Source organism: Paramisgurnus dabryanus, chromosome 6 (assembly GCF_030506205.2).
Source record: "Paramisgurnus dabryanus chromosome 6, PD_genome_1.1, whole genome shotgun sequence".
Classification (NCBI taxonomy): domain Eukaryota; kingdom Metazoa; phylum Chordata; class Actinopteri; order Cypriniformes; family Cobitidae; genus Paramisgurnus; species Paramisgurnus dabryanus.
In genome coordinates this window covers 34,629,227-34,656,478 of record NC_133342.1, presented here as the reverse complement: position 1 = coordinate 34,656,478, position 27,252 = coordinate 34,629,227, and the positions used below count along the sequence as shown (strand labels likewise).

General features: G+C 38.0%; 2 protein-coding genes across 3 annotated transcripts in view; one reads left to right on the top strand and one right to left on the bottom strand.

Annotated features, from left to right (window-relative positions):
* Window positions 1-14,257, top strand: part of skila (SKI-like proto-oncogene a) — a 29,407-nt gene extending 15,150 nt beyond the window's left edge. For both annotated transcript variants that reach the window (XM_065277045.1, XM_065277046.1), the window contains exons 3-8: window positions 5,545-5,637; window positions 6,535-6,620; window positions 8,697-8,842; window positions 9,839-10,095; window positions 10,648-10,869; window positions 10,989-14,257. In XM_065277045.1, the coding sequence (XP_065133117.1) occupies window positions 5,545-5,637; window positions 6,535-6,620; window positions 8,697-8,842; window positions 9,839-10,095; window positions 10,648-10,869; window positions 10,989-11,237 (1,053 nt within the window). In that variant the 3' untranslated portion in view covers window positions 11,238-14,257. The remainder of the gene's footprint in view (window positions 1-5,544; window positions 5,638-6,534; window positions 6,621-8,696; window positions 8,843-9,838; window positions 10,096-10,647; window positions 10,870-10,988) is intronic.
* An 8,587-nt stretch (window positions 14,258-22,844) lies between these two features.
* Window positions 22,845-25,125, bottom strand: gpr160 (G protein-coupled receptor 160). Its single transcript, XM_065277150.1, has 2 exons — window positions 24,800-25,125; window positions 22,845-24,730 (listed from the first exon to the last, which is right to left on the bottom strand). Exon 2 carries the CDS (start codon window positions 24,604-24,606, stop codon window positions 23,740-23,742), a length of 867 nt encoding a protein of 288 aa, XP_065133222.1. The 5' UTR covers window positions 24,607-24,730; window positions 24,800-25,125; the 3' UTR covers window positions 22,845-23,739.
* Window positions 25,126-27,252: the final 2,127 nt, after the last annotated feature.

Below are 27,252 nucleotides of genomic sequence, written 5' to 3'. Positions count from 1 at the left end.
TATTTGTGTACAAAACCACTCTGGGCACTTCCAGGTCAACTTTTACGTCTGCAGCCACAAATCTAAAAACAGAGTTATGTCTGACGCCTCAGGTAAATATTGTCGTCACTGCTCTTCTTAGTCCGATTTTAGTTTTCTCTTAAAGAGCATATGCAAAACTTGACATATGTAAAAAAGGTTCGCAGAAATTGCTGGATCATCTGATTTGTGCATTTACATCAAATAAAGAAATGATCCAAGGTGTGAATCCAACAAAGCACCAAAACATTTGTACAGAAGTGACATCAGAATGTCAAATGTTTCCTACAGGTCATTGGGATTTAATTTGTGTCCATCTATGTTATCAGTATGGATAATCTTACTGGCATCTCACGCTACAGTATATTTCCTCTGGCGGTGTTTTCTCCCCCCCCCACACACACACACTTTTTTTTCAGCCTGTCACGTGTGCTTGGTTAATGCCAAAACTTTGTTGTCTGCTGTTTTTGTTAGTTATCGCCCACTGTTGTTTTACTTTGCACAAATGTCATTTCAGCAGTTTTTCAAATCAGTGTACTTTTACTTTAGCAATTACTTTAGTTGTCCATACTGTAACATTCACACGACATTTTAGATCTTGTCTCTTTTTATCTGTTCCCTCGTTCCCACTTTTTATCTTTTCCTTTCGCCACATCAAGCTGGCCCACTTCTCACCCGGCTCACACATGTCCTTTCTGTTTTCCTGCCGTGGCAATGCTTGTGAATGGGGTCCTGTGTGTGTGTGTGTGTGTGTGTGTGTATATGGGCCCAGTAAGGGGCCCTCGGCGTCGGCTCTGTGTGTTTGTAACGGAAAGCTGCACATTTTCACTGCGTTCCGCTTTATTCAAACCTTCTGCCAGTATTGCAACAGATGGACACACAATCACCCTCATGTGCCACCTTTCACACAGTGCGCGCGAAACTGTGTGTGTGGCACTTATAATAATGCCACTCTTGACTCATCACACACTGCCAGGGTCAGGTCACGGGCACCAAAGCGTTTAGGAAGTTAAATGGTTTCATACCCGTGATACTCATTAAATACACGGCTGCATGTAAAATCTCACTCCTAGAGTACACACACACACACACTTTGAAAGGTCATCTTGTAATGTAATAGTATAAGGTTGGCGGCCTAGATAAGGTTTATTGTCATCAGCCTGCGCTGCTCGTAATTCCCCGCTAGCGCTGCAGGACTTAAAACACACAGTTAAAGCTCGTGCGGGAACTATGTGCGTTTATCACTCTTTCCTGTCAACCTTTGCGTTTACCTTGTTTGTTTTTTTCGTAGCATCTGTTTTGGTCAGGGGATCTCCTTGGTTAGTAATTCAGTGATGCGTTTATAATACAGTTCAGGCACTTATTGTCAGAACAAAAGCGAAATTCGTGTTTGTGTGTCAGTGACCTCATTGCGCTCGTTCCGTGGGAAAACGTGCGTGAACCGGTTTTCAAATAATTGTAGATCTAGGACGATCACTGTTTTGATGTTTGCAAAAATCTGAATGAGGTTAGGTTTGGAAAGGACGTGGACGCCCCGACTTACCACTGGCTGTTGTAATGCGTTGGAAACTGTGGACCACGGTGTTGGAGGACGAGGGGTACGTGTGTGTTGATAGATTAGGAGCAGCATGAATGAGCCGCAGGAATGCTAACTTCCACCGGCTGTAAAATGGGCTCCCCCTCTCTCACATACTCTTTTTGCAGAGTTTTGCATATATCACATATGCTCGAGACGAGGCTTTGAGTCCTGAGGGTATTGGTGTGTCAGTGTTTTGAATGTACATTGAGTCGGGAGGGATTTGTGTTCACATTTGTTAACAGTGCTGAAGTATGTAGTGTTACTGTAGATAGTAAATAGTGTGTGTTTGTGTCTGTGTGTCTTTAATAAGACGTTCATTAAAAAGAGATTAGAGATGGCTGAGGTGTTGCATCCCTGGAGAGAGAGGAACTCATAACAGCCTGATCTATGGGATTTGGCAACTTAAAGTAAATAACTGCGCGTTTCGTCCCTACATTGTCTTAGACAACAGCATTATTGTCCTGCTATTGTAGCTTCTCATTGCGTTTCGAAATTAAGGTTACTTGCGATTCCCAATCTCACCGCTACATGCTGCTAAAATTCCCATACTGTACCTTTTATATATAAAATATATACACATATATGTGACCCAGTGAAATCCCAGCTAAAGTCATTTTTGTGATTTACTGTTTTTTTTCTTGTACACAATATAAAGCTTATTCTGTGAAAATACAATCTTGATATCTTTAATATTGACTGAGTAAAGTCATGTCAATCTCATCATTAGATTATAAGACTTTGGCTGCATCTAAATAACCACACTTGCGGTCCTTGCACTTGACCACTGACTACTTCCATGATGTATTTCCTGTGTTTGGCCCAAGTAGGGGTGTGACGGTCATTATATAACCGTGAGACCGACGGTTATAGTTGAACACCGTCATTAGAACTCTATAACCGCCAAAACCGTGTTATTAAAATATTTTTTTAACATTTTTTATCATAAAGAATTTTAAAATACTAATTAAAAACAACTGTTAACAGTCTGTGTTACACGCCCCCTCACGTTCTCACGCAGTGAAAAATACAGAGCGGAGCAGACACTGACAACGCGCCGACATACAGGACAGACCAGGTTACTTTTCGGTTACTTTTGAGATAATACATATTAAACAAAGTCTCGCCTTTCAAATTATCTCTTCCTTCTAGTTAATTTATAGCATCAAATAAACATGAATGACCATGAGAAGGAATGTGGTGTCTTAACCGCGGAAAGGCGTCAGTACACTCCGCTTTTCAAGTTCAAATCTTCCCATGCTAATCTACTAGCTCTCTTGAACGCACATTCACTGCTAGTTGTCTTGCTGTTAATTTTAAAGAAACGTAGAGCAAGTAGCTAATCAGTGTCTAGTTTATTCAAACGCCGGGTGAGCACTGTGCAGCGCGTCTGCGGAGAGCGTTTGCTGCGCGTGGCCATTGTGGCTGCGTTTAATAACAATCTCAAGTTCACATTACTTTCTTTTACCTGCATTTATGAGAAAAACCTCTTCAATACGCTTTTAATCCACATTGTTTTCGTGCTGTTCTGGTCCGTGTAATGACAGATATAGACACAATTACAGACATAAAAAGCCCAATGCACAAATCTGTTTCTCTGAAAATTATTAAGATAGATGATAGAGGATTTATTTATGCTGGGCAGAGAGTGACAGCGCAGTCTTCTGGCAACAGTGTGTTTTTTTAATATTTCATTGCTTTCTGTTAAATTGTTCAAAGTTATTACTGTTTAAAACACACTTGGCATCACATTCATGATTTTATGATAAAATGACACTTTCCCGTCAATCCACAAGCATTTAAACGAGCAAAACGCCCCCCACCGACGGTTATGTGACGAACCGTCACATTTGACTCACGTCATAACCGTCATCACCAATTCTGAAACCGGCACAGCCCTAGGCCCAAGTGTTCTAGTGGGCGTGAAGATCCCAAGCGTGCATGTTGAATTATTCACCCAGTTGGACACACTTAGCAAGTGTAAAAATGTCAATCCATGTACTGGTAGCAATTTGGCCCAAAACATATTCGTTTTTTATTAAGGCTACTTAAAATAAGGGAGCGGCATTTACTACACAAAGCCGTATTTCACAGAGAAGCTAGGCAAAATCACGTGTATAATCGAGGAAAATCGACTCCAATAATTAAATCTATGCGATTTTGCCTAGCTTTGGCCCTGTGTAGTAAATGCTGCCCCATCTGAAAGCAGGTGATGGTGATTTACTACTTATTAAGGAACCGGCTTTACTGATGAAACATGCTTGAGAATCGCAGGCCATTTTTTTTTTTTCTTTTTTTTGCACAGGCCTACTTAAAATATATATTTTAAAGATTTCCTTTTTAAAAAATTAACACATAATAACTCTGAAATGAACATTTGCTGAACATAAAGATTATTATCTACACTTATCTGACAGTTGCAAATATTTTACAAAAGAAATTCTGGCACCAATGAAATGTGCAACACTTTTCGTTTTACTACCAATATAATATGTAATATCCATTTATAAACATACAATGGATTTATGTTTTGACAGTTTTAAGACATGGGACAGTCTCGCGCACTTACTTCCTGTCGCATGCACGCTTTCTCGATTGGTCAGGACCGCAAGTGTGGGTATTAAAGGCAGCTTTTAACCTGAATTTCACAGACAGGATCACATATTTGTATTTATGTTATATTAAAAGCTAGTGACTGTCTTTGATTGATTAATTGATATTAAACGGTTGTTACAGTCACACAGCTTTCGGATGTCCGTGACAGGCCAGCTGTATAAGTCCTCTGGTTTTGTACTAAAGCTGAAAGCTGCGTCTAGCTGTTTGATGCCACTGGTGAGGTTTTGGAGATTTATGTTTAAAATGCCATACTACCACATTGCTTTCTAAAGTATGCTGTCCATAAGGTGTACATTTTCCTTGTGCATATAACATGACTTACTACATCTCATAAAATGTGCAGTATACTACAGACCACAGGGCAATGCACTCGACCTTGCCCCCTCCTTTTACAGTATGACAAATTAATATTGTTTACTTGTAACTCATCATACTTGCTAGTACCATGCTGTAAATGTATAAGCTCTGGATTTACGAAATCTCTGAGCACCACAGGAATGTAAGACTAAAACTTGTTTTATACCTTAGACATTAAATGGAGAATTCGATAGTTCAGAGACAGTGATTGCACGTGTCAAGGGTGAGAGAGTACCGGCTGGGCCACGAAGTGTAGAAGAGATGGGACGGTTGATGTGTGCGTGCGTGCCGGTCAAGGTTAGACGGGCTTACCACTGCAGTGTACTCATTGTTCATGCCCCCCTCCTTTCAGCAGCTGCCCACCCCTCCCTCACGCCGCAATCTTCCCTCAAGAAAAACAGCCGACACACACGCACACATTTTCTAGCGTTTATCACAAAGGTGTGGGCTTGCCACGTCACCCTACCAGTTTCAATGTAATGAGACGACATGGCTATTTATTTTTCTGACTACAGTAAACAGGAGAGCTCATAGTCTGGGGGATGTAGTAATTTACCCCAGGCTTCCTCTGGCAAACACCCAGCCACTGCTGTCCCTGTCTGACTGGATGCTGGATTTTCTGGTCTGGTTTGCCGGAGAAGTTTTAGAAACCAAACATTAGAAATGCGCATTTGAATAACCGGTTTGTTCATATAATGTGCTTGGGTAAGTGTCTGCTATATTAAGCTTTGTCACTGTCTGATCAGCTTGCCCTGTTTTGTGTGAAAAGCTTATGTACACACAGCCAGTTAATTTTTTGTTGGTCACATTGAGACGAGGTGGTGACTGACACATGCAATTGATTGTATGTGTCCTAGGCTATATTGCAGTACACTAAGCTTTTTTTGTTTATATGATCTGTGCATATACTCTTTCATGTCATATACACATGGATATATTGTAACATGATCTTTTTGTGTGTGTTTGCGTTTCTGCAGAAGGTTGTGGATGATGACAATCATGTGCGGAAATCCAGCCCTGCCCCCTGCACCCCCAACAGCAAGATGTCTGATAGCGTCCTGGAGAAAAAGGTACAATCGAGCACACTACACTGCATTACACAAGTCCTTTAGAGACAAGTCACTCCACTTGGCACATTGGAACAAACCCTGGAAAGCTATTTTTTGACGTGCAAGAACAGCTCCTGCCTGCTTGCATGAGGAAAAGACCTCAACCTTGTCTTACAACCCAGATTCACACCCCAAAAATGTGGAAAAACACATATTTATGCATGCATTAGGTTATTTTACAGGAATGCGTTTGGTATGTGCCACACTGCTCATGTACGGCACATCTGCAGTTGAGTTAATACAGCAACGTGTCTAAAACAGCAAAGAGTGTTCAGTTGAAACTTATCAGATTATAATTAACAACAAAAATGTGCCGATGTTTGATTTAAATCAATTTGAAGTGGCACACCATCATAGTGAGGACGTATGCAGTAAATATCTCACAGATGGGCACGAGTTGCATATTAAAATCTGTCTCACCTTATCGCTTTTAGGATCACTCAAGATAAATGTTAATATCAAGTGTGAACAGGGCCAAAATTAACATCAACAATCAGACGGGCAGAAACCTCAATGTTCATCTAAAACACACACGTAGTCTTTCAGTCCTCATTAAAGCCTCTTCAGTGCTTTGCCTGTCAGCGTCTGCTCGGTGACCACTAATGAACGAGCTCTTCCCATGTATGCGTAATATAACATCGAGACGTTTATACTGCTCTTTCCCTTTACTCCAATTCAAGTTTGCTTCTGTGTGTTTGTACATTTGTGTGTAATATTCGCTCGATGTAATCTATGTTTAATGAAACCTTGAGGAACGTGTGAATTATTCTTGGGCAAATATGTAATATATTTTAATGCAGCTCAAACATTCATTTTCAAATGCTTCATTAATATTTATATATGACTATCTCTTTGCAGGGTAACTGCCAGTCTTCGCTAGCGTTCAGTCGACTGTTTCCTGAAATCAAAGAGGAACCGGGACACGGACCCATCATGCACCCGAGGTAAGGACCAAAAATCCCATTGGCTCACATTGCCTTAAAGGGAATATCATAGAGATTTAGGGGTTCACGCTTTATTTATAAAATATAAAAATCCATATAAGATGTATTGCCACAACTCGATATGAATATAATAATGAATATAATTATAACCAAAACACGAAAATCGACCTGTATCCCCATACTTAAAGTAGTATTTTTTATAAACCATTACCTTTTCCTATTTGCATTGAATTATTGAGATTAGCGCTATAGTGTAAGGCTGCAAAGACGCGCCAACGTCATCATTAACATCGACTATGAAATTAAATAAATGCAAATTGCTTCTTTAAACTACATGTTACCTTTTATGCATTTTTTTGCAAAGTTTTGGGTAGTTTTACTGTTTGAATTGTTTTTTTTTAACTACATGATGCTTTCATAATCTATTTTTTGTACAGTGTTAAGCATAATTGATAGCATTAATTAAACATGATGCCCAATAGTGTTATTATTTCAGGCCTTTTTTATTAAATAGTTTAAATTTTCCAGTGTTTATTTAAATTGAAATATTTTAGAAGAATAAAAAAGGTTTTTAAGAAAGGTTTGAAATACTAATGGTAAAAGTTGTACTTGTTATTTATTGACGACAAGTTGGTCAAAGGGTTCAGCTAAAAAATTACGGGATTGATTGGTAAAAAATAATCAATAGATTAGTCGACTGATCAATTAACCGATTACAAAAATATTCCTTATTTATTGGTAAGTTAGCTAAAGGATTAAATTTATATAAAAAACCTAGATTAATTGGTAAAAATAATCAATAGATTAGTCGACTAATCAATTAACAGATTAAAAAATAATCGTTATTTATTGGCAAGTTAGCTAACAGATTCAAATAATTAAAAAAATTACTGGATTGGTTGGAAAAAATAATCAATAGATTAGTCGACTAATCAATTAACTTATTTAAAAAAAAGTTATTTATTGGCAAGTTAGCCAAAGGATTAAACTTGTTTAAAAAATATTGGATTAATTGGTCAAAATAATCAATAGATTTATCGACTTATTAATTAACTGATAAAAATAATCGTTATTTATTGGCAAGTAAGCCAAAGGATTCAACTCATTTAAAAAATATTGGATTAATTGTTAAAAATAATCAATAGATTAGTCGACTAATCAATTAACAGATAAAAAATTAATCGTTATTTATTGGCAAGTTAGCTAACAGATTCAAATAATAAAAAATTACTGGATTGGTTGGAAAAAATAATCAATAGATTAGTCGACTAATCAATTAACTTATTTAAAAAAAAAGTTATTTATTGGCAAGTTAGCCAAAGGATTAAACTTGTTTAAAAAATATTGAATTAATTGGTCACAATAAACAATAGATTTATCGACTTATTAATTAACTGATAAAAATAATCGTTATTTATTGGCAAGTAAGCCAAAGGATTCAACTCATTTAAAAAATATTGGATTAATTGTTAAAAATAATCAATAGATTAGTCGACTAATCAATTAACAGATTAAGAAAATAATCGTTATTTATTGGAAAGTTGGCTTACGGATTTAAATAATAAAAACATTACTGAATTGTTTGGAAAAAATAATCAATAGATTAGTCGACTAATCAATTAACATTAAAAAATAATTGTTATTTATTGGCAAGTTAGCTAATGGATTTAAATAATAAAAAAATACTGGATTGGTTGGAAAAAAATAATCAATAGATTAGTTGACTAATCAATTAACCGATAATTTTTTAAATTTATTTATTGACAAGTTGGCCAAAGGATTGAACTCGTTTAAAAAATATTGGATTAATTGGTAAAAATAATCAATAGATTAGTCGACTTATCAATTAACCGATAAAAAGTAATTGTTATTTATTGGCAAATAATTCAACTAATTAAAGAATGACTGGATTAATTGTTAAAAATAATTAATAGATTAGTCAACCGATTAAAATATTAGCATTACCTATATTGAATGCATAAAAAGCTCTCTTAGGGCAACACTCCGGTTATCTTTTCACTTGTGTTTTACATGCGCAGCTGTGACTCAACTTGCACAACTTTCTTGTGTTTACAGTTACTACCTGTACACATATGATAAGATGGTGGCCCCGAACGTGTCCCTACGAAAGGAGGGGGACGTGACCCACGAGGTGCTGGGAGCCCTGCTCAAACAACACTACAGTCGAAGAACGATCGCCTACGACAGCCAGCCCACCATAGGTCAGTACGCACATACGGCTCTAAACAAATCTATTAGCTTTAAACCATTTAGCTCTAACCGAATGACTCCAAACAATAACACGTTTGTATTCACCAGATGTTTGGTACATACTGCGACAGCTTTAGAGGTCAGAGGTTCAGGGACATGTTATGTGGTTGACTCACAGAAAGGATGAGGGACTGCAAAGAGCGTCTCGCTACTGATTAATACAACTCACATTTTATAGTCGACAGTAAAGAGACGACATGAAAAGAGGCCGCTGTCCCTTCATGTCAGAACGCTGTGGAGTTGAGTGCTGGGGGAGGTGGTGGTCTCTAGTTTTCACCGCAGCACAACCCCCCTTTATGCCTCTCGCTCTCTCTCTCTCTTGCTGTGCCCTACACTTTCTTCATCTCTCTCTCTATCCCCTCTGGCCCCTTCTCCATCTTTACTTCATCCCTTTCTCAAAATCTTCATGCACCCATTCTTCTATCCTTTTCTTCCCTTTTCTATGTACTTGCTTTTCATCCTGACTCCTCGTGTCTCTCTTCCATCATTTCTCTCTCTCGCTCTGTTCTTCATCTCTGACTCATTCGGGTGTGTGAGAGTGTGACGGCAGACTAAAGCTGTTATTCTGCTCTGCAGTGCCAGACCTGCAGTAGTCTGCCTGTCCTACATTTAAATAAGTCGAGTCTCTCACCCTCCCTCTCCCCTCATCCCTCTGGACCTCCATATTGCTCATCTAAACGTACTGCTGTTTCACGTGGTACATGTGATTTGTATGTAGACTTTGTATTAAGTGTGAATGGGCTTGGGTATGTGTCCCTTCACACTAAAACGACCTCAGGGAAATTCTCCTTTCCATTGGCTCTTTTCTGACGCACATTTCAATATGATACCTCCAGCACTGACCTTCAAGAAAAGAGGGAGAATTATTCACATACACTTTAGGCAAATGACAAAGAAAACGTGCGTGTATATGTGAGGCTTTAACACCGCTCCTCCGTCTCCCTCAGATCTTCCCACGTCTCCTTCCTCCAGCGCAGAGGAGGCCAAATCCCAACACGCAGTCGAAGCGCACGAGCGCCGCCATCCTCCTTTGCCGGTCGCCATGGAGACAAGCCCGGGTGGCAAGCAGCACGCCCCCGCGCCGGGCAGAGACAGCGCCATGGAGGACGACAAGGACAGGATCATGTTAGAGATCGTGCAGATGTACCGGCGACAGCAAGAGAAGCTCAACTCCACCCTTCAGAAACAGATGCAACTGGAGATGGTGAGACTTGGAGGCAAATACACCGGCGAAATCATAAAAAAATTATTTGAAACACTCCAGATAGGCTACAACCTGGTTTGAGGTCATTCGCGCTTGCCACACAAGTAGTGCTTCTCACGGAAAGCTCACGAGAGACTCCAGTAACCCTTATGCTTGATTGCATGGAGTCTGACTTGAGCATATGTTTTATAATGATACAGTACTCTGTTAAATGTTGCATCAGTCAGCAACCTAACCCACTGACTGACTTCACAACCTCATTTTTATTTATGTTAAAGTAGTTATGACATCTACCAAGCACACATTTTACATAGCACACACATGTACAAGAGATTTTATACAAGTGCTCACTATACAGACCCAGAGAGATGAACTAGTTGTGTATCCCTGTGAGAGCGAGAGAGATAGTTAAAGTAAGAGTGAAGGCCGGGGCAGAATGAAATATGTCAACATCTGAAGTTTATCACCCGCCCCACAACTCATCCGCTACAGCGCTGCATCCTTTGCTGGGCATATTGTTTGATCCACGTCTCGCTGTGTATGTGTGCGTAGGAGCTGGAGGCGGTACGCGGGGGTGAGGCGGCCAGGCTGAGGGAGTTGTCTGCGGAGCAGCTGGAGCTGCAGAGCGAGCTGGAGGCGGTGCACACCGAGCATGCTCAGAGACTGGGGGAGGTGCGGCAGGAGCAACGGCAGCTCGAGCACCGACTGGAGCAGCTCAGACAGCAGAGCTGCGCATGCCAGCCCAAAGAGCAGGAGGCGCAGTACAGCGCGCAGGTAAATGCGGAGATCCGTGTTTGTCAATAACTAACGCAGCGGCGCAGAATTTGTGTAAGTAATGTACAAATAAATGTCGAAATTAACTATAATAAAAGACAATTTCTTTCTACGTGCAGTTGTGCGAGCTGCGATGCCGCCTTGAGCGAGCGGAGGCGGAGCGACAAGAACTGCAGGACGAGCTGCGCAGAGAGCGGGAGGCCAGAGAGAAGCTAAAGCTCATGATCTCACAGCTTCAGCAGCAGATGGCTCAGTCTGGAACGAAGGGGAGACACAGCAGCAGCCCTCCCCAGCCCCCGACCCCATCCGCCAGCCCCCAATCCCAATATTCCCCATCTTCGCCAGCCCCCGAGGTAAACTCCGGATAAACTCTTTCCCTCGATCAGCCCAGGAACCCGCTCGTCCACTCCCTGCAGAGTCCCCGGACAAACCCTCTGCAGAAATGAGCGACTCCCGAAACTGTGCCGCATAAAAAGACTCGATGTTTGTCTTTATTTAAACAGACTTTGTGTCTGACCCCTGACCAGTGATTAAGCATTTGTTTGTGTTTATCTTTATTTATAACGGTGATTGGACACAGTGGCGGTGGTTCTTTTCAGGACTCCACACCGCCTGTGGTGTTACTGAGCTTTCCCCATCCGACTCTTTGTGCGTTGATCGACCCCGCGGGCACTCGCTCGAATACTACCTGTCACACGGACGCCAAACATCCAGAGCGGCGGCGAGACAACACAAAGACGTTTACCTTTTTTTATTTTAGTGTATATCAATGCAAAAAGCATCAGTTTAATAATATTGTCTAGAATGCTTAAGTGATTATATTTCATAAGTGAATCAGGGCCCCTTTTCAGTCTGGCATTGATTATATGTTTCCTGTCTGTACCGCCGACCCTCGCACAGGCTGGTATACATGGCGCTTTCATTCCTGTGTGATGCAGTAAGCAAAGACTCGCAGTCGCCCTCTCCTGGAGAACAGAATGAACGCTCAGCCCTTCGGGATTGAAAGGGATCCTGTAGCATCACTCATGGGTAGTTGATTATGTCTCCCATTAACCGGGATGTGTCAAACAAAGCACACAACACATTAAATCTATCTTTTTTTAATTTCCTAATTTCCCATAATGCATTGCTAATTTCTTTACTTGGAAGCGCTGCAGTCTCAGATCTTGATCACTGTGTTCCCGGTGAAGTGGCTGTTACGCGTTGGGTGTTTTTATCTCGCTCTGTGTCATTATCCCGGTTGACTGAACAAACAGGCCTGCCAAAGAGAAGGAAAACACGGGGAGGCCACGGGAGGAACGTTCAGGCTTTGTCTCTGCTTGAATGGGGCAGCTGTCATTGATGCCCAGGGGCCACATGCAGCCCCGTCTATCTTTCAGCGCCCACCCGTACATTGTCGTTGTCCGGCGGAAGCACGGATAAATGGGTAGAGAGAGAAAAAGTGACGGACGCGGGAAACAAAATGGTTTTGGGCTTATTGAAACTTTGGTTCACGTGTACATATAATAGTTTATATAAAGCATTCCACCGTGCACAGGATTTCAATAGCAGCCGAGCCGCAGCTAATGTGTACAGTGCAAAACCTCTGAAGCGCACGGAGGAAAATGTTAAGAAAAGACGCCCTGACTGATGTGAATACATCCAGCAATGAAGAGTAAAACGCAACCCAAAATGTACTGTAAATCTGTTAATGTTCAACCTTTCATGGAATTATTCAGAAATTATTTAATGTATTAACTAATAAAGATTTATATACACTTTGTACATACAGTAGTCATTAATATATTAATTAAATTCTTATAAATAATAAGTTTTCTAAATATAAAATTTTGCCTAAAAGACCTAAAGGGGTTGTTGATGTTGTGTATGGTGGTATGGGGAGCGGGATGCATGGTGCTGTCCCACTCATTAGGGAACCAGAAAAGTGAAACGTGCTTTCCGGTGTCTTCTTCACTGGAATTAATATTTTGCTGCCGTTAAGTTTTTCTGCTTCCCCATTGTGACAGCTTTTCAAAATCTAAACAAATTTTGATATAGAAGGGAGTGAAATGCATGTATTGTGAACTATATTGTTATGCTAAAACACAGACTAATTATTGCAAAAGTGATTTTTGTACTCTCTCTCGCACACAGAAGCTTTTAAACAGATGTTATATGTAAAAAATATGGGAAGAGGGCAAGAAACGTGCTTGATGGCCAAACATACGGTGGAGTTTTGATATTTGAGACGATGCGTGTCAGTAAGCAACTGTGTTTGCTGAAAAGAGTGCTTTTTTAATGCGCATTTTTAGTTTTTCTGTTTAAAGATTAAGAGATTGTAGCTTTTGTTCAGGCACTGTAATATAATGCATTACTCCAGTGTGTCAACTACAGTTTCTGTACCATCAGTATTAGGTTTGTTATTTCACCACAGTTACCTCTGTAGCAGCCGGTTTCAATGCTGTTTTTGATAGTTTCGGGTATCAATTGTATTTCTGAAGCTTTCTAGAGTAAACTTTTCATTTGTACCAATTTAACGAAACGTGTAATTTGCATTTTGTACACGGGGGGGCGCTGTCTGTCTTTTATGTAGAATGCTATGGTGTATGTGAATTATGGGCATGGGAATACAGTCCTTTATTTAATAGACTTTTCAAATAACAATCCTGATTTTTGGGCTTTTGCAGTGTTGAGCAACCTGAGATAATAGAGCTAACATTGTATAGGTGTGAAATATGTATCTGATGATGTGCATAAATAATTCGCAATTCTCCCAGTGTGTTTAAAAACAAATGTCCCACAATAGTTCACAGGGGATAACAAATACTGTGACTCCCTTGTGCTGATTCTGTAATGGGGAATGAAGGAAAAGAATATGTGTTACTATTGCAAAAAAATAGAGAGTTTTTATAATGGTTGTTGTAGTAAACTTATGACTACCTACCAGCACAGCATGTGTCTCGTAATCTTTAAATCACACCTTTTATAATGTGTAACCGAGAGATTGTTACTACAAAAAAAAATCAATTCTTTTTGATAACTCGACACTGTTAAGAAAATAAGTTTACGACTTTTGTAAACAGCGTATTTTAAGTTGGGATTCTGAAACGTGATATGCCGTGTTGGTGTGTATCATCACTTATATTGCCAATCTTACCGTGTGATTGATGAGAGGTTTTTTGCTCTTGCATGAAAATGAGACGTTGCTCTCCTACCTCATGTTGTGATATAAGATGTTTTCTAAAGCAGATGGCGCATCTCATGATTGATATATTTACTAGTTACAAATACATGTACATGCTTTTAGCCAATACCTCAGTTGTATCTAGTGTTTTTGTTTATTTCCCCGACTTCAGATATTGTAAATCTTGTATAGACAATGAACTTGAATTAAATTCAAGAAAAGTTCTGTAGTGTCAAATGTCTCGTGTCTTACTTTTTGCATGTAATGCGCTTTTGGCTCGGTTAATTCAGCACTCTTGATCAATGCCCGTCTGGGTTTCATGAAATGGAACATTATTAACAGAAGAAAATAATAAAGGAAAATGATAAAATCATCATGTTAGTGTATATATATTAGAATATATTAGTTGTGTTAGAAGTTTTAATGTCTATCCATATTTATTTTTCAAACTATTTTATTAAGATACAAACAGAAAATACAAGAAATATGTAAAAAAAAAAATCAAATTAAATTTTTATAACTAAAAAATTCTTAAGGCCTCGTCCGTGTTAAGTGTGACCTCTCTTGGCACAAAACACATATAAATGTAAACATTATAAACATTATATATATAATGAGCAAAGCCTATTGGTACATATTTTAAAAAAAAATTGGTTACACTATATAAGGTTCCATGAATCATAAATTATAATGAACTAAGACATACATTTATTGTTACTTTAGCCTGAACTAATGCTGAGTTAGTGCATGTATATACAGCAAAATATGGAACCTCAGAATAACTCTATAAGAGTTATTTCAACACTTTTGAAAGTGTTGGCACATTGACTCTTTTAAAGTGTTAGCATTTACTTTATGCAGCGTTAAATCTTACTATAACTTTACACTAATCAGTGTAAAAGATTTTTTATTTGTTAAAAATTAACTCCCTCAGTGTAATTTTTTATACTATAGGCCCTATACTCACATTTACCATATAAACACCCTGTAAAAAAATCTGCAGAAATTACAATGGTATTGCAGCTGGGTTGCCTGTAAATTACTGTAGATTTAAATGTATGTTATTTACTGTCAACAGTTTGTTCAAATTTAAACGAACATTAAACATGAACAAGTCTACAATAACAGCCTCATGCAAAGCATTCTGGGAACCAGAAATCATCATCATCAACCTTTTTCTGTTTTTTGCTTCAGATTTTGTTTCCCAGAATGTTTTGCTTGATGCTGTTTTTCTAGTTTTATTCTGTAAAGCTAAAGACTTGTAAATGTTTAATGTTCATTTAACTTTGAACAAAATGTTGCCAGTAAATAACATAAATTTAAATCTACGGTAAGTTACCGGCAACCCAGCTGCAAATTTCTACGGAATTTTTTGGTAAATGTAAAGACAGCAACATATCGTTCCCCTTGAAATTCTAAGGTTCTATCTGACATTTTTGTCAAAATTGAGTTATTCACATATTCTTATTCTGTGACAACTTATTTACATTATGAGATGTTGTGTACATTTTGGGAATTTTTATTGAAAAACCAAAAAGGTTCTATCTTCAAAGTGGAACTCTAACTTGGCTCTATAATGTTCTATTTGCGTGAGCGCTTCGAATGCACAGAAGATGACCAATCAGGATCAACTTTATATGTGAAACTTGACTTGTATAATCTTACACTGTAAAAAAAAATCCGTAGAAATTGCAGCTGGGTTGCCGGTAATTTACCGTAGATTTAAATTTATGTTATTTACTGGCAAAATTTTGTTCAAAGTTGAATGAACATTTAACATTTACAAGTCTTTGTCTTTACAGAGTAAAACAAAAAAAACAGCATCAAGCAAAACGTTCTGGGAAACAAAATCTGAAGCAAAAAACAGAAAAAGGTTGATGATGATTTCTGGTTCCCAGAATGCTTTGCATGAGGCTGTTATTGTATAGTTTTATTCTGTAAAGATAAAGACTTGTTAATATTTAAAATTTATTTAACTTTGAACAAACTCTTGCCAGTAAATAACATAAATTTAAATCAAGATTAAATTACCGGCAACCCAGGTGCAATAACATTGTAATTTCTACGGATTTTTTTTACATTGTACTACACAAAGCTACTGTGTTTACTGAGGTCATGTCAGGTAGGGGAGGAAGTGATGTTGCAAGTGCACTAAAAATATTAAAACGTGTTGTACGTGACCATCCACATGCCACTGAGGTGATAACATGGGGTGATAGTTGTGTGCCTCAAACTCTCAGAAATAAAGGTACAAAACTGTACCTTTTCTGTCACTGGGGCTGTACCCTTTCAAAAAGTACAGTTTTGCACCTAGGGATTTTATTTTAGCACCTCAGAAGTACATACTGGGACCAAAGAGAGCTTATTAGGACCTGAAAAATACATATTAGTATCTCAAAGGTACTAAATTTTCTAAATGGTCCATACAATTACCTTTTTAAAGGGTGCTGCCCCACTGACAGCTAGGGTACATATTTTGACTTTTTTCTAACAATGTAGGTCCTTAAGGTACGGTAATCTACAAAAAATTGTATTCTGTTTTGTAAAGGTATAAAACGGAAACTTAGGGTACAGCCCCAGTGATAGAAAAGGTACAGTTTTTTACCTTTATTTCTGACAGTGCAGAACAGAAATTCCATAATAGCCTTTGCTAGATTTCCTGACAAAGCATCCTCAAATTAAAAAGATAACAATGAAATACTCTACACCGCAGTGCAGGACGTAAACAATATGCACAGCCATATTGAAAAGGCAATGGCAGTGTCTGAATTCTTCCACACATTTTACTGAAGATGAACAGGATCAACACATATGAAATCATACAGATGAAGAGTATAGATTTGTATATTTGTTCCAAGCTGTTTCAGTAGAAACAGGTTCCATTTCCTGAAGTGCCACAGCTTGTGTTTGATTGTGTAACTCTTCATTACACAAAATCACACGCAGAGCCAAGGGTTAAAGCAAACACACAAGAAGCCTGCACCTACATCCATCTTACCCAAACCAAGGGTATACTCTCAAAACTGAGCATCATCTCGTGACATCTCGTGAATTCATTGTTAATTATTAAAAATAAATAACAACTAAAAACATGTCATTTTGTACTTATTGATAACTCTTCATTAGTTTATGATAAGTACTTTGGCAGTTTTTCTTATTAGTATTAGTTCACTGGTATTAGTTCACTGTTTTCTTGCAGTATTTAAAGTCTTAAAATGTCTTAATTTCTACAATATTAAGCCTTAAAGCTCAAATAGTCAAAAATTTTATTGAAGGGGTCTTAATTACAACAATAACTGTTAGCATGTTTTTCAGCCATACTGATGTCTAGAGAGAAAGCCATTTTACCTGGCCCACTTTAGATGGAATAAAGTCCTACTCAGATGTATTACAGTAGCTGCTTTCTGTCTAAACAAAAGACAGATTAAAGTAACAATTTCTTTTTTTACCCACCAAATTGGTACAAAAAATTAACATCTGCATTGGACAAAATATTTAGACCTACATTGCTTAATTTGAAATGTCCTAATTACGTGGAAGTGCTAAAAATATGAAATATATGTCATAAAATGTGTTAGAAAGTAAAATGTAATCCTTTCTGAGACACTGTTACAACATTAATATTATATTTAATGTAATAATAATGTTTTGTCAGATAGAACCTTATAAGAAAAGTGTTTTTTTTATTTTTGAATTAGAATTGACCCATTCCAAAAACACCCATTTACAAATTTGAGAGGATTTTGATATTGTATAGACTACATTTAGGGTCCCTGTTATTTTCATGTTTGAAAGAAACTTCTTCCCCATATAAGTTTTCCTATATGTAATGCAAAACCTTTAAATATCTCAAAACTGCTCAGAACGCAGATAGAACCTTAGAATTCCAAGGGGACGATATAACGATACTTTTGGGACAAAACACTATAATGTAACTATAAATAATTTTTCATTCTCATAAAAAAGAATTTTTTTAAATGTCATCTGATCAACATATATGACAGAAAAATTGTCCTCAATGCATCATGCATTTAAGTGTTCATTAAAAAAGACATCCGTGACTAAAAAGCACACTCCCAATATAACAACAGCACAGATATTTATAAACACATGGAGTTCATGGGATGATTCAGTAGGCTACATTTAAACAAGTTTGACTTCATTTCAATCCAAAAGCCATGTTGGTCTCCTCTTCATTTTCACATGATAACAGTAGAAAATGATGAGCTAGCAGCTGTAAGGAGGTGATAAGGTCAGAATGGATATTGAACTTTGCTGTTAATACAACAAAGGTAAAAGGGAAAAATGCATTATTCAAAATCAACTGATAACTAAGTATAACAACACAGAAACCCGTAATATTGCCCGTAAGGGTATCTAATAAAGTTTGACCTTGGCCTATTTCTGTGCTCCTTCAAAGTCCACCAAAGCAAATCTTCTGCTCAAATTAACAGATAAAAACAACTACAAAGCAAAAAACAACAACAAAAAACAAAAACATCGAGTATAAATTGCTCAACCTGAGTCACTCAACTGCCACATTCATGTACTGACAATAACACATGACTATTTGTCCCTGAAACCACCCCTTAATGTTAATCTTGATACTAACAGCAATATAAAACATAACACCTCACAACTCTTAAATGTTATTGTCAAAATGTTTATTTATTAAACATTTACTTACCATTTACAGTAAAAAAGAGATTCACTTGAACTGCATCAACCAACGGTTCAGTGTATGCTGTAAAGAGGGGGAGGTCTTTTCTATTTAACACCCAAACTCCACTAACAAAACACTGTAGAAATTGATTTGTTAAAAAAGTGGTAACACAATAAACATAAATAAATAGTTTTTTTTTTTATATTTCCATTACCACTGTAATTTTAACTCTGCCAAAGTACTTATCATAAACTAATGAAGAGTTATCATTAAGTACAAAATGACATGTTTTTTTTGTTGTTATTTATTTTTAATAATTAACAATGAATTCATGTGTTGAGTCATGACTCATAGTTAAAAATGACTTATTATTAGTTTATGATTAGTACAAGCCTTAACCCAGCATTACTTCATATTTAAGAAATGATTAATTTAGGTATTCATGGTTTCCCGCAGATCAGTTGTTAGTTAAGATGGTAGGGTTGGGTGAGTGGGCGGGGCCGGGGTGCGTGGCAATCAAAGGGGTGGGGTGTACGCGTCATGAAGAAAATTAAAATATTTGTATTAAAAACACTCAAATAAAACGTAATTTTGAAGGAACTATGACAGAAAATGAACACATACTAGATTATGTGCCTGCTTGCGGTGTGAAGCGTGTCTGCGCTATTCTCCGAGATGCACTTGACAGCCTTTTGTGCAGCAAATTTTTTTTTTTGGACGACCTAGTTAAGGTGGTAGGGTTTCCCAGCTTAGGTGGGCCGCCCGAACAGCAAAGTGCTGCGGGAAACCCTGGTATTAGTTCATTGTGATTCATGGACTCTTATTATAAAGTGTTACCAAATTAAGTTTTATAAACTTACATTTTCTCACTTCAAATGAAAAATTTCAGCATTGCATCAAATTTGAATGGGAAATTTTAATTTCAAAATATCAATTTGGCTGGCATTGCATTTTGTTCCAATTAACATAAAAATGACTTTTGCAAAGTTTTGAGAAATTCCATTGAGATTTAGGGGTGCCACCCAACACATGAACTTTGGCAAAATATGGAAAAATTTGAAATTTTTAAAGATTGCCAAAAGATTGACCTGGAAATGTTGAGTACAGTGAACTTTTATACAGTAACATGTTCTATAGGGTTATCAAAGTAAAAGTTGTTTGTTTGCCCTTTGGGCAACTTGGGCATTTCTCAGATTTCAACTTTTAAGATTCTCTATTCAATTGTCCTATAGACAAAATGAATGGAGGTCAATGGGACATATCTTCAAGTGGCCTTACCCTGAATTTTGTGCAGCAGTGATGGATGTTGGACACACATATAGGGGTGGAATCTCGGACAGGGATTAGACTAGTCCTGGACTAAAATAAATGTAAGAGCTGTCCAAACTGAAAACAACTTGTACTGACATATCTTAAAAAACATCAGTGCCATTTGTTTTCGCCTCAAAATGTACACAAGTAATGTTTTTAGTAAAGCATGTTTGTTAAAACTAGTTCTATTTCATAATTAAACTAATAGGCCTAGTCCTGTCTTAAAGGTGCTCTAAGCGAATTGAAGCGTTTTAGACCATAAAACATTTTTTGTTACATACCGGAAACATCTCCTCACTATCTGCTTGCTGCCTGTCTCCTGATCAAACTGTAAAAAAACGCGATCTCTGTAGACAGCCCAGGCTTCACAAACGGCCATATCAACAAATGGCCAAACCTAGCCAGCACAAAACAAAACAAAGTATTCCAGCCAATAAACGACAAGAAGGATTTGGGGGTGGGGGTTGGGCGCGTTCATGAAAGCACGGAAGGGAGGGGGAGGGGGAGGAGTTAGCTACGCTCTGTCTGTTTGAAAACAGTTCAAACATCAACAGGAAGTGACGTCGCACATTATTCGCTTAGAGCGCCTTTAAGCTAATCCCTGTCCGGAAAACAACCCCATAAAGTTTAATTAAACATAAGCCCCACTCAAGGGGCGATACTGACACACTACGGGGGTGATATACAGTAGCACCACTATAGCACCAGATATGGTTCTATATAGCACAATATGGTTCTATACAGGTGCTACACTGGTGCCAGGTTTTATATGGCACTTAAAATGGTTCCCCTACGATTACGAGCAAGTCAACCACTTTTGGTGCTATTTAGCACTGTTTGTTTTTAGAGTGATAGTGGCTAACTTACTGGCAACTAACAAGGTCTAATGGTAAAAGCTGACACTAACTTAACTTCAAACTTAATTGCTTAGTCTGTGCCAGAGTCTGCTTCACTGAGCAACATCACCAGGGAGAAAGAGAGAGCGGAAATGGAACCTGAACTCTGAGCCTAGCCAGTGTGTCTCTCCCCAAATATGTCTCCCCCCTGCCACCCAAGAGTAACGTCCTGTTCAGGGATTAGCTTGAGTTTGCAGCGGCGAAGGTTTAGCTGTTGGTTGCGTTCATGTTCAACTGCCTGCAGCACATTTTGCAGGTGCTGCTCCTTCCTTGCCACTGTGACGAAGTCGGATGTGAGCTTGATGCCACGTTCAGCACAGTCATTGACAACGTTCATTGCACGTACATTGACCTCACTTTTTTTGAACGCAGCATTGGTCACCCATCTATCGTGCCTTGTGGAGTGCTCCCTGTCGTCGGAAGGTCACTGCAGTCTGCTCTTCACTATCTGCATCCAGAAACACAAGACACAGCAGCGCAAAAACCCATGGTAGGCATCTCGCTTGTGGTCAGTGACTTCTTTTGCGCACCTGACAAGTTCAGCACGTAAATTGCCCAACGTAAATTGTAACAGGTTTCATTTCTCTCTCAGGCGTGTGAACAAGGTGAGCGTGATGACTCCACCTTCAGGTCTGTGAAAACCAGCTTCCGGAGGACCTCACCAAAGTGGTTCCAACACCCAGACCAAAGCAGTGGTAGGCCCAGTCAGAGCTGTATGGCAATGCAGGCTGCTGTGAGATGGCAGGTTTTTGACCCAGTGGTGTCAAATGCGATGTTGACAACCTGGTCAGCACAGCACCAATCCCGCAGCAACTTGTATGTCAACAAGGCAATGATCACTCCACATGCCCCATTGGTCTGCTTCTTATACGCCGGGACACCAAGCAGTTTCAGCCACTCTGCATCTCCAACCACCACTGAAAGTTGCTCCTCCAACTGGTATGATAGTAATATGTAATAATACATACCCAACAACACAGAAAGATCCCCTCAAATAGAAAGATCAGCTCAGTTTTATTGAGCTGTAGCATTGTTTACCTCAGATCTTCATGGCGACCATGGAGCACTGTTAACCACTTTATCCAACAAAAATAGATCTGCGGTGGCACCCCTAAATCATCATGTACTGGAAAAATATTTTGCATGTGTTGTTTCTACATATATTGGAACACTTTTTACCACCCAGCCATATCAAAATTCAAGAATTGTGTTTTTTGATGCACCCTAATATGTCACGGCAAGATTAAATTAAAAGCAGCTCGAAATGCATTTTAGTATTGGACTAGCATAAGCGCCCAAAATGTTTAAACTGAGCGAAAGTGAGAAAGTTCAAATTAGAAAAAAACTTAGATTTTTAGGCATTACCAATTGAAGTAATTAAGTATTTTTTTTAAATAATTATTTAAGTTGATACATTTTTTTACTTTTTGCAGTGTATGCACAACAGCAGTGTCTGTACACTCTCAGGAAATAAATATACAAAAGCTTAAAAAAGTACACCTTTGTACCTTAAGGGTGCAGTGCATAAATATTTTACCATAAAAATTCCTTTGTTGCACTTGCATTGTTAGGTTTAATAAACTTGAATTTGCAATTAATTTGAACTTTCTTGACTAGTGAGGAGTTGTTATACATTTTTAAATTTAAAGTTGAATTAACTTGAGTTATTTCAACTTTATTTATGCCTGAGGTAAATTCAAGTTGATTCAACTTTACAGTGTACATATCTGTACCTAAATCAATGGTAGCCTACATATTAGGACTTTTAAAAGGGTACCATCCCAGTGCATTGCAAGCTTTATTTCTGACAGTGTACACTACTCTGGATAATTTTGTCATTTTATTTGTCTTTTTTAATCAATTTAAGTAGTAGTAATAGTAGTAGTATTACTTTATTGTTCAGCCAAAGCTAAAGATTTATCTTTGGTCTCGCCATACAATCAACAATACACAACATTCACAATAATAAAATTGATATAAATATTTACATACATTATTAAAAAACATACATTAAAATATATATTTCCTAACCCTTATTTAAAAGACTTATTGCATTTGGTACGAAAGTTTGTTTACTTGATCTGTTATAAAACAACAATCTTGTAATGCTGTGGTTTTGTAGTGTTTAAACATTACTGTGTTGTGAGTGATAAAGTGAAAGATGTCTGTCTATGAGAGTAGATGGGTTTTACATGTATTTGTCTTGCACTGGTTGCAGGAAGCAAAAATGATAATAAAAAACTAGGCTCGACTGGAGAGGCCAGTTGTGCTCTGCTTATACAACACAATGTCAATATTAGTTTGCTATTTATGTTTCAAAAGAGTAATTTATCAACTATGCCTTTTGTTGGGTTGAACAAAACGATATTTATTTAAGTAATGCATTGTACCAAAGCTAAAACTACAAAGTTGTTCTTGGGTAAATACTGGCAGCATTTTCTTTGGTTGGTGAAATGAAGTCGTATTGCCAGTTTTAATGGTGATGGTAAACTTTCTTCCTTGTTCCTGTTTTTCCATGTGAACTAATGGGTTCACAAAGCCAAAAAAAAGAATTTACACTAAAATACTGATGATATTTTACCTTATATTTACATATTGAAACTTAATAATATAAGAAATGGAAAAGTATAAAGTTATTAAAAAAAAAAAAGTATAAAGAACCAACCAATGCACAAATATAGGAATATATTTACATAGACTTTCTTTGAAAATATAACCTTGATATTTTTCTCAAGTAAGATCATGTCAAATCAAACTTTCATGCTCCTAAACTCAAAATTAGATTATAAGAACTGAACCCAGACTGGTCATTTATCTTCATTAAAAGTCTATACTGGTCAGTTATTAAGTATTTGAACTTGAATGTGGCTGTGCTTTTCAGTTCCATAAACAAAACATGAAGACCAGGAACAAAATCCATCTGTTAAAGTCTCGCTGAATTCAAAGGGCCGACTGCACAAAGCCATAGCCATAGCGAAGCTATTAAGAAAACACAACCAAACGGTATTCATTTGCAGAAGTGCATTCATCTCTGTCTGTAAAAATGGAAACATGATCATGAGAACGATAAAAGGTGCCCACGTGCTGAGGAATGTGTACAGAATCTGCCTTGAAGAAATCATGCAGATCTGTGGGGAATGCAGAAACACCTGTACTCTCTTTTTCTCAGGAGAAGTAAATGAATAAAATACTACACAGGTGACAGTCAACAGTAAAGTACTGAGTACCTGAATACTTTGAGAGCTACTGAATACGTGGCAGGGGTGCTTGTCACCTCCTAATAATAAAACAACATCTGCTACCCAAAAGACATACAAAGTTGCTAGAATCCAAATGAGACACACCCCTGCGCCATAGGTCAGTTTTTGCATCCAGGTCTTCTGCGATGAACTTGGTGTCCATAAATTATCCAACAGCGTGAGGAGAAACACCGGCCAGTGGAGAACGCCGCCGACTAAACAAGCAATCTGGACCAGGAGACATACGTGATGCCTGGTGAGGCGCCAGCCTGAGATGTTGAAGTCTTCCAGATAGTAAATAACCGTGACGATAAAACTCAGAAAACTATCGGTTAGTGCCAAGGAAATGCAGAAGAATCCAGAGAAAGACCGGATCATGTAGTGTCTCTGTATTGTGACCACCACCCAATTGATGAAACTTTTCGACCACAGTAAAATCAGGAGTGAAGGGAGTAATGTATCCATGGTGTGGCATAATCCAAGAGCAAACTGACAACATCCGAAAGGATCGGTGTTCAATGCCAAACTGAAAGGTGCACACTTGTTGTCAGATAAAGACACACCCTACAGTAAGAAATGAAGGCCAGCCCTAAATACAAGGAGTTGTATGAGTTAATTCCATCTACAGTGGTTTCCATTTATGTAAATATGTCTTTACCTTAAATCAACATAAGAGGAACACATTGTGAAATGTGTTCTGGCCAAGCCCTCAGCATTCAGTGTGGTCGTTGGTTTTGTCTTAATATGCATAAGTTTCAGTTCATTTGTAAAGCATCACAACCAGGAAAATAAACCATCTATTATGGCATCGCTGTTTTGATGCAAATAAGAAGAGTTCACAATCTCACCTAATCCACCTTAAACTAACCAAGCAGCTCGTTGACTAAGGGAGAATGAAAACACTTCAGTTCGTCAAAAGGACTGTACGAGGAAAGAATGATGCAGGTGGCTGCAATACACAAAAGCTTTCAGTGTAAAACATAATCCGCAGTCAAAATCACAACCCCCACATGCAGCAGTCTTTCTTTTAAGCAATGGTGTCATACTCAATTCCTGGAGGGCCGGTTTCTCGCGATAGGGCTTAGATCCAGCCCTAAACAAACACACCTGATGCAACTAATCAGGGTCTTCAGGATTACTAGAAAAATCAAGACAGGTGTGTTGGGGCAGATTGGAGGTAAACTATGTAGGACACCGGCCCTCCAGGAACTGAGCAGTGCTTCCCAATCTTTGTCTTGAGGACCTTCCCAGAAAGTTTTAGATGTCTCCTTGTTTAAAACACCTGATTCAACAAATCAGCCTCCTTCCAAAATGGTAAACCCGGCTCCCTAACAAGCTCATGAATTAATTCAGGTGTGTTAAATAAGGAGACATCTAAAACTTTCTGGGAGGGGGCCATCGAGGACCAGGATTGGGAAACACTGCCTTAAAGTATAGTTTTTCTTTGAACGGTTTGTCCCAGCTTTAACATTGAGTGACATTGAGACATAAATCGAAAGTTTAAAATGTCAACAAATGATTATAATAATTACAAACATACACTTCTGGGTTATTTTTAAACAATGTGGGTAAATATTGGACAGAAAACGTGCTACGAGTCATTTTTGTACGTGTTCTGTCCAATATTTACCCAACATGGCATAATAATAACCCAGACATTTTTAAAGTGCAACTGTAAACACAATTTCTTTAAAGACACAAAATATGGATTGCAGCTGTCACATTTCAGAGAAAACAGGCCCAACTGGCTAAGCTTGGTTTCTTACATTTTTTTTCTTTTTTCGAGATGAAGTAATACCACAGATGTTGCCTTTGTGATATGATTTAATTAGGTAGATTATTGTTTGATTAGAGAATTAAATAAATAAGCACAAGAAATGTTCACTCTACACAGAGCAATTTAATATGCCTGTTAAAAGTACTGAAAATACAACACTGCACACTGCCTTGTCTTCAGTTTGTACAAGATATATAGCAACGTTAAAGGGATAGTTCACCCCAAAATAAAAATTCTGTCATCATTTACTAACTCTCATGTTGTTACAATCCTCAGATATTTTGAGAAATGTTTGTAACCAAACTGTTCGTGGACCCCATTTACTTCCATATTTTTTTCCTACTATGGAAGTGAATGGGGTCTATGAATGGTTTGGTTACAAACATTTCTCAAAATATCTTCCTTCGGTGTTCATCACAACAAAGAAATTTATACAGGTTTGTAACAACATGAGGGTGAGCAAATGATGAGAGAATTTAAAGGGGACATATTATGAAAATCTGACTTTTTCCATTTTTAACTGCTATAATTGTGTCCCCAGTGCTTCTATCAACCTAGAAAATTTGAAAAAGATCAACCCAGTAACTTAGTTTTGGTAAACCATTCTCTGCAAGCATGTGAAAAAATAGCTAATTGTAATTTGGCTCCTATTGTGATGTCAGAATAAGGTAATACCGCCCCCTTTATCTGCACTATCCAACCACAGCACAGCCATTTAATACAGAGAGAAATTGAGAGAGAGAGAGAAAACAATTCACAGCACAACTGAGTTTCAATTGCAACAAACCACCATCATTGTGATCAGTGTTTGCACTTCAGCTGCTCATTTGCATTTTAAATGACACACCCAAAACAGCACACTTTTGCTCAGACCTAGATTAAGACTTAGTTTACATCTTAAAAAAAATCTCATAATATGTCCCCTTTAAATTTTTTGGTGAACTATCCCTTTAACTTACCTTGTCATTGTTGTTTACGGGGATTTGCTGACAAGTTTCTTTACTTCTCGGGTTTCAAAGCAGCACAATGGCAAACTGATAAAAACAGTAATTGTGTTACTTTTGTAACGCGTTACTCCCAACACTGGTCTTTACTGTTAGGTGAGAGTGGGGTAGGTGAGGCAGTGGGTAAGTTGACCCACCCCCTGTATCTAGGCAACCTTACAGATTTGAAGTCATGTGATTGTGACCACAAATCCAGAAAGCAACCATCATTTCTATTTGAATAAGCACAAAAAAAAACTGTTGCTATCCTATCACAGTAAAGTGTATACATGTCAGGTATAACAGCTGTTATGTAAAAGCAGATTTATTCAGGCCAAAATATTTATACCA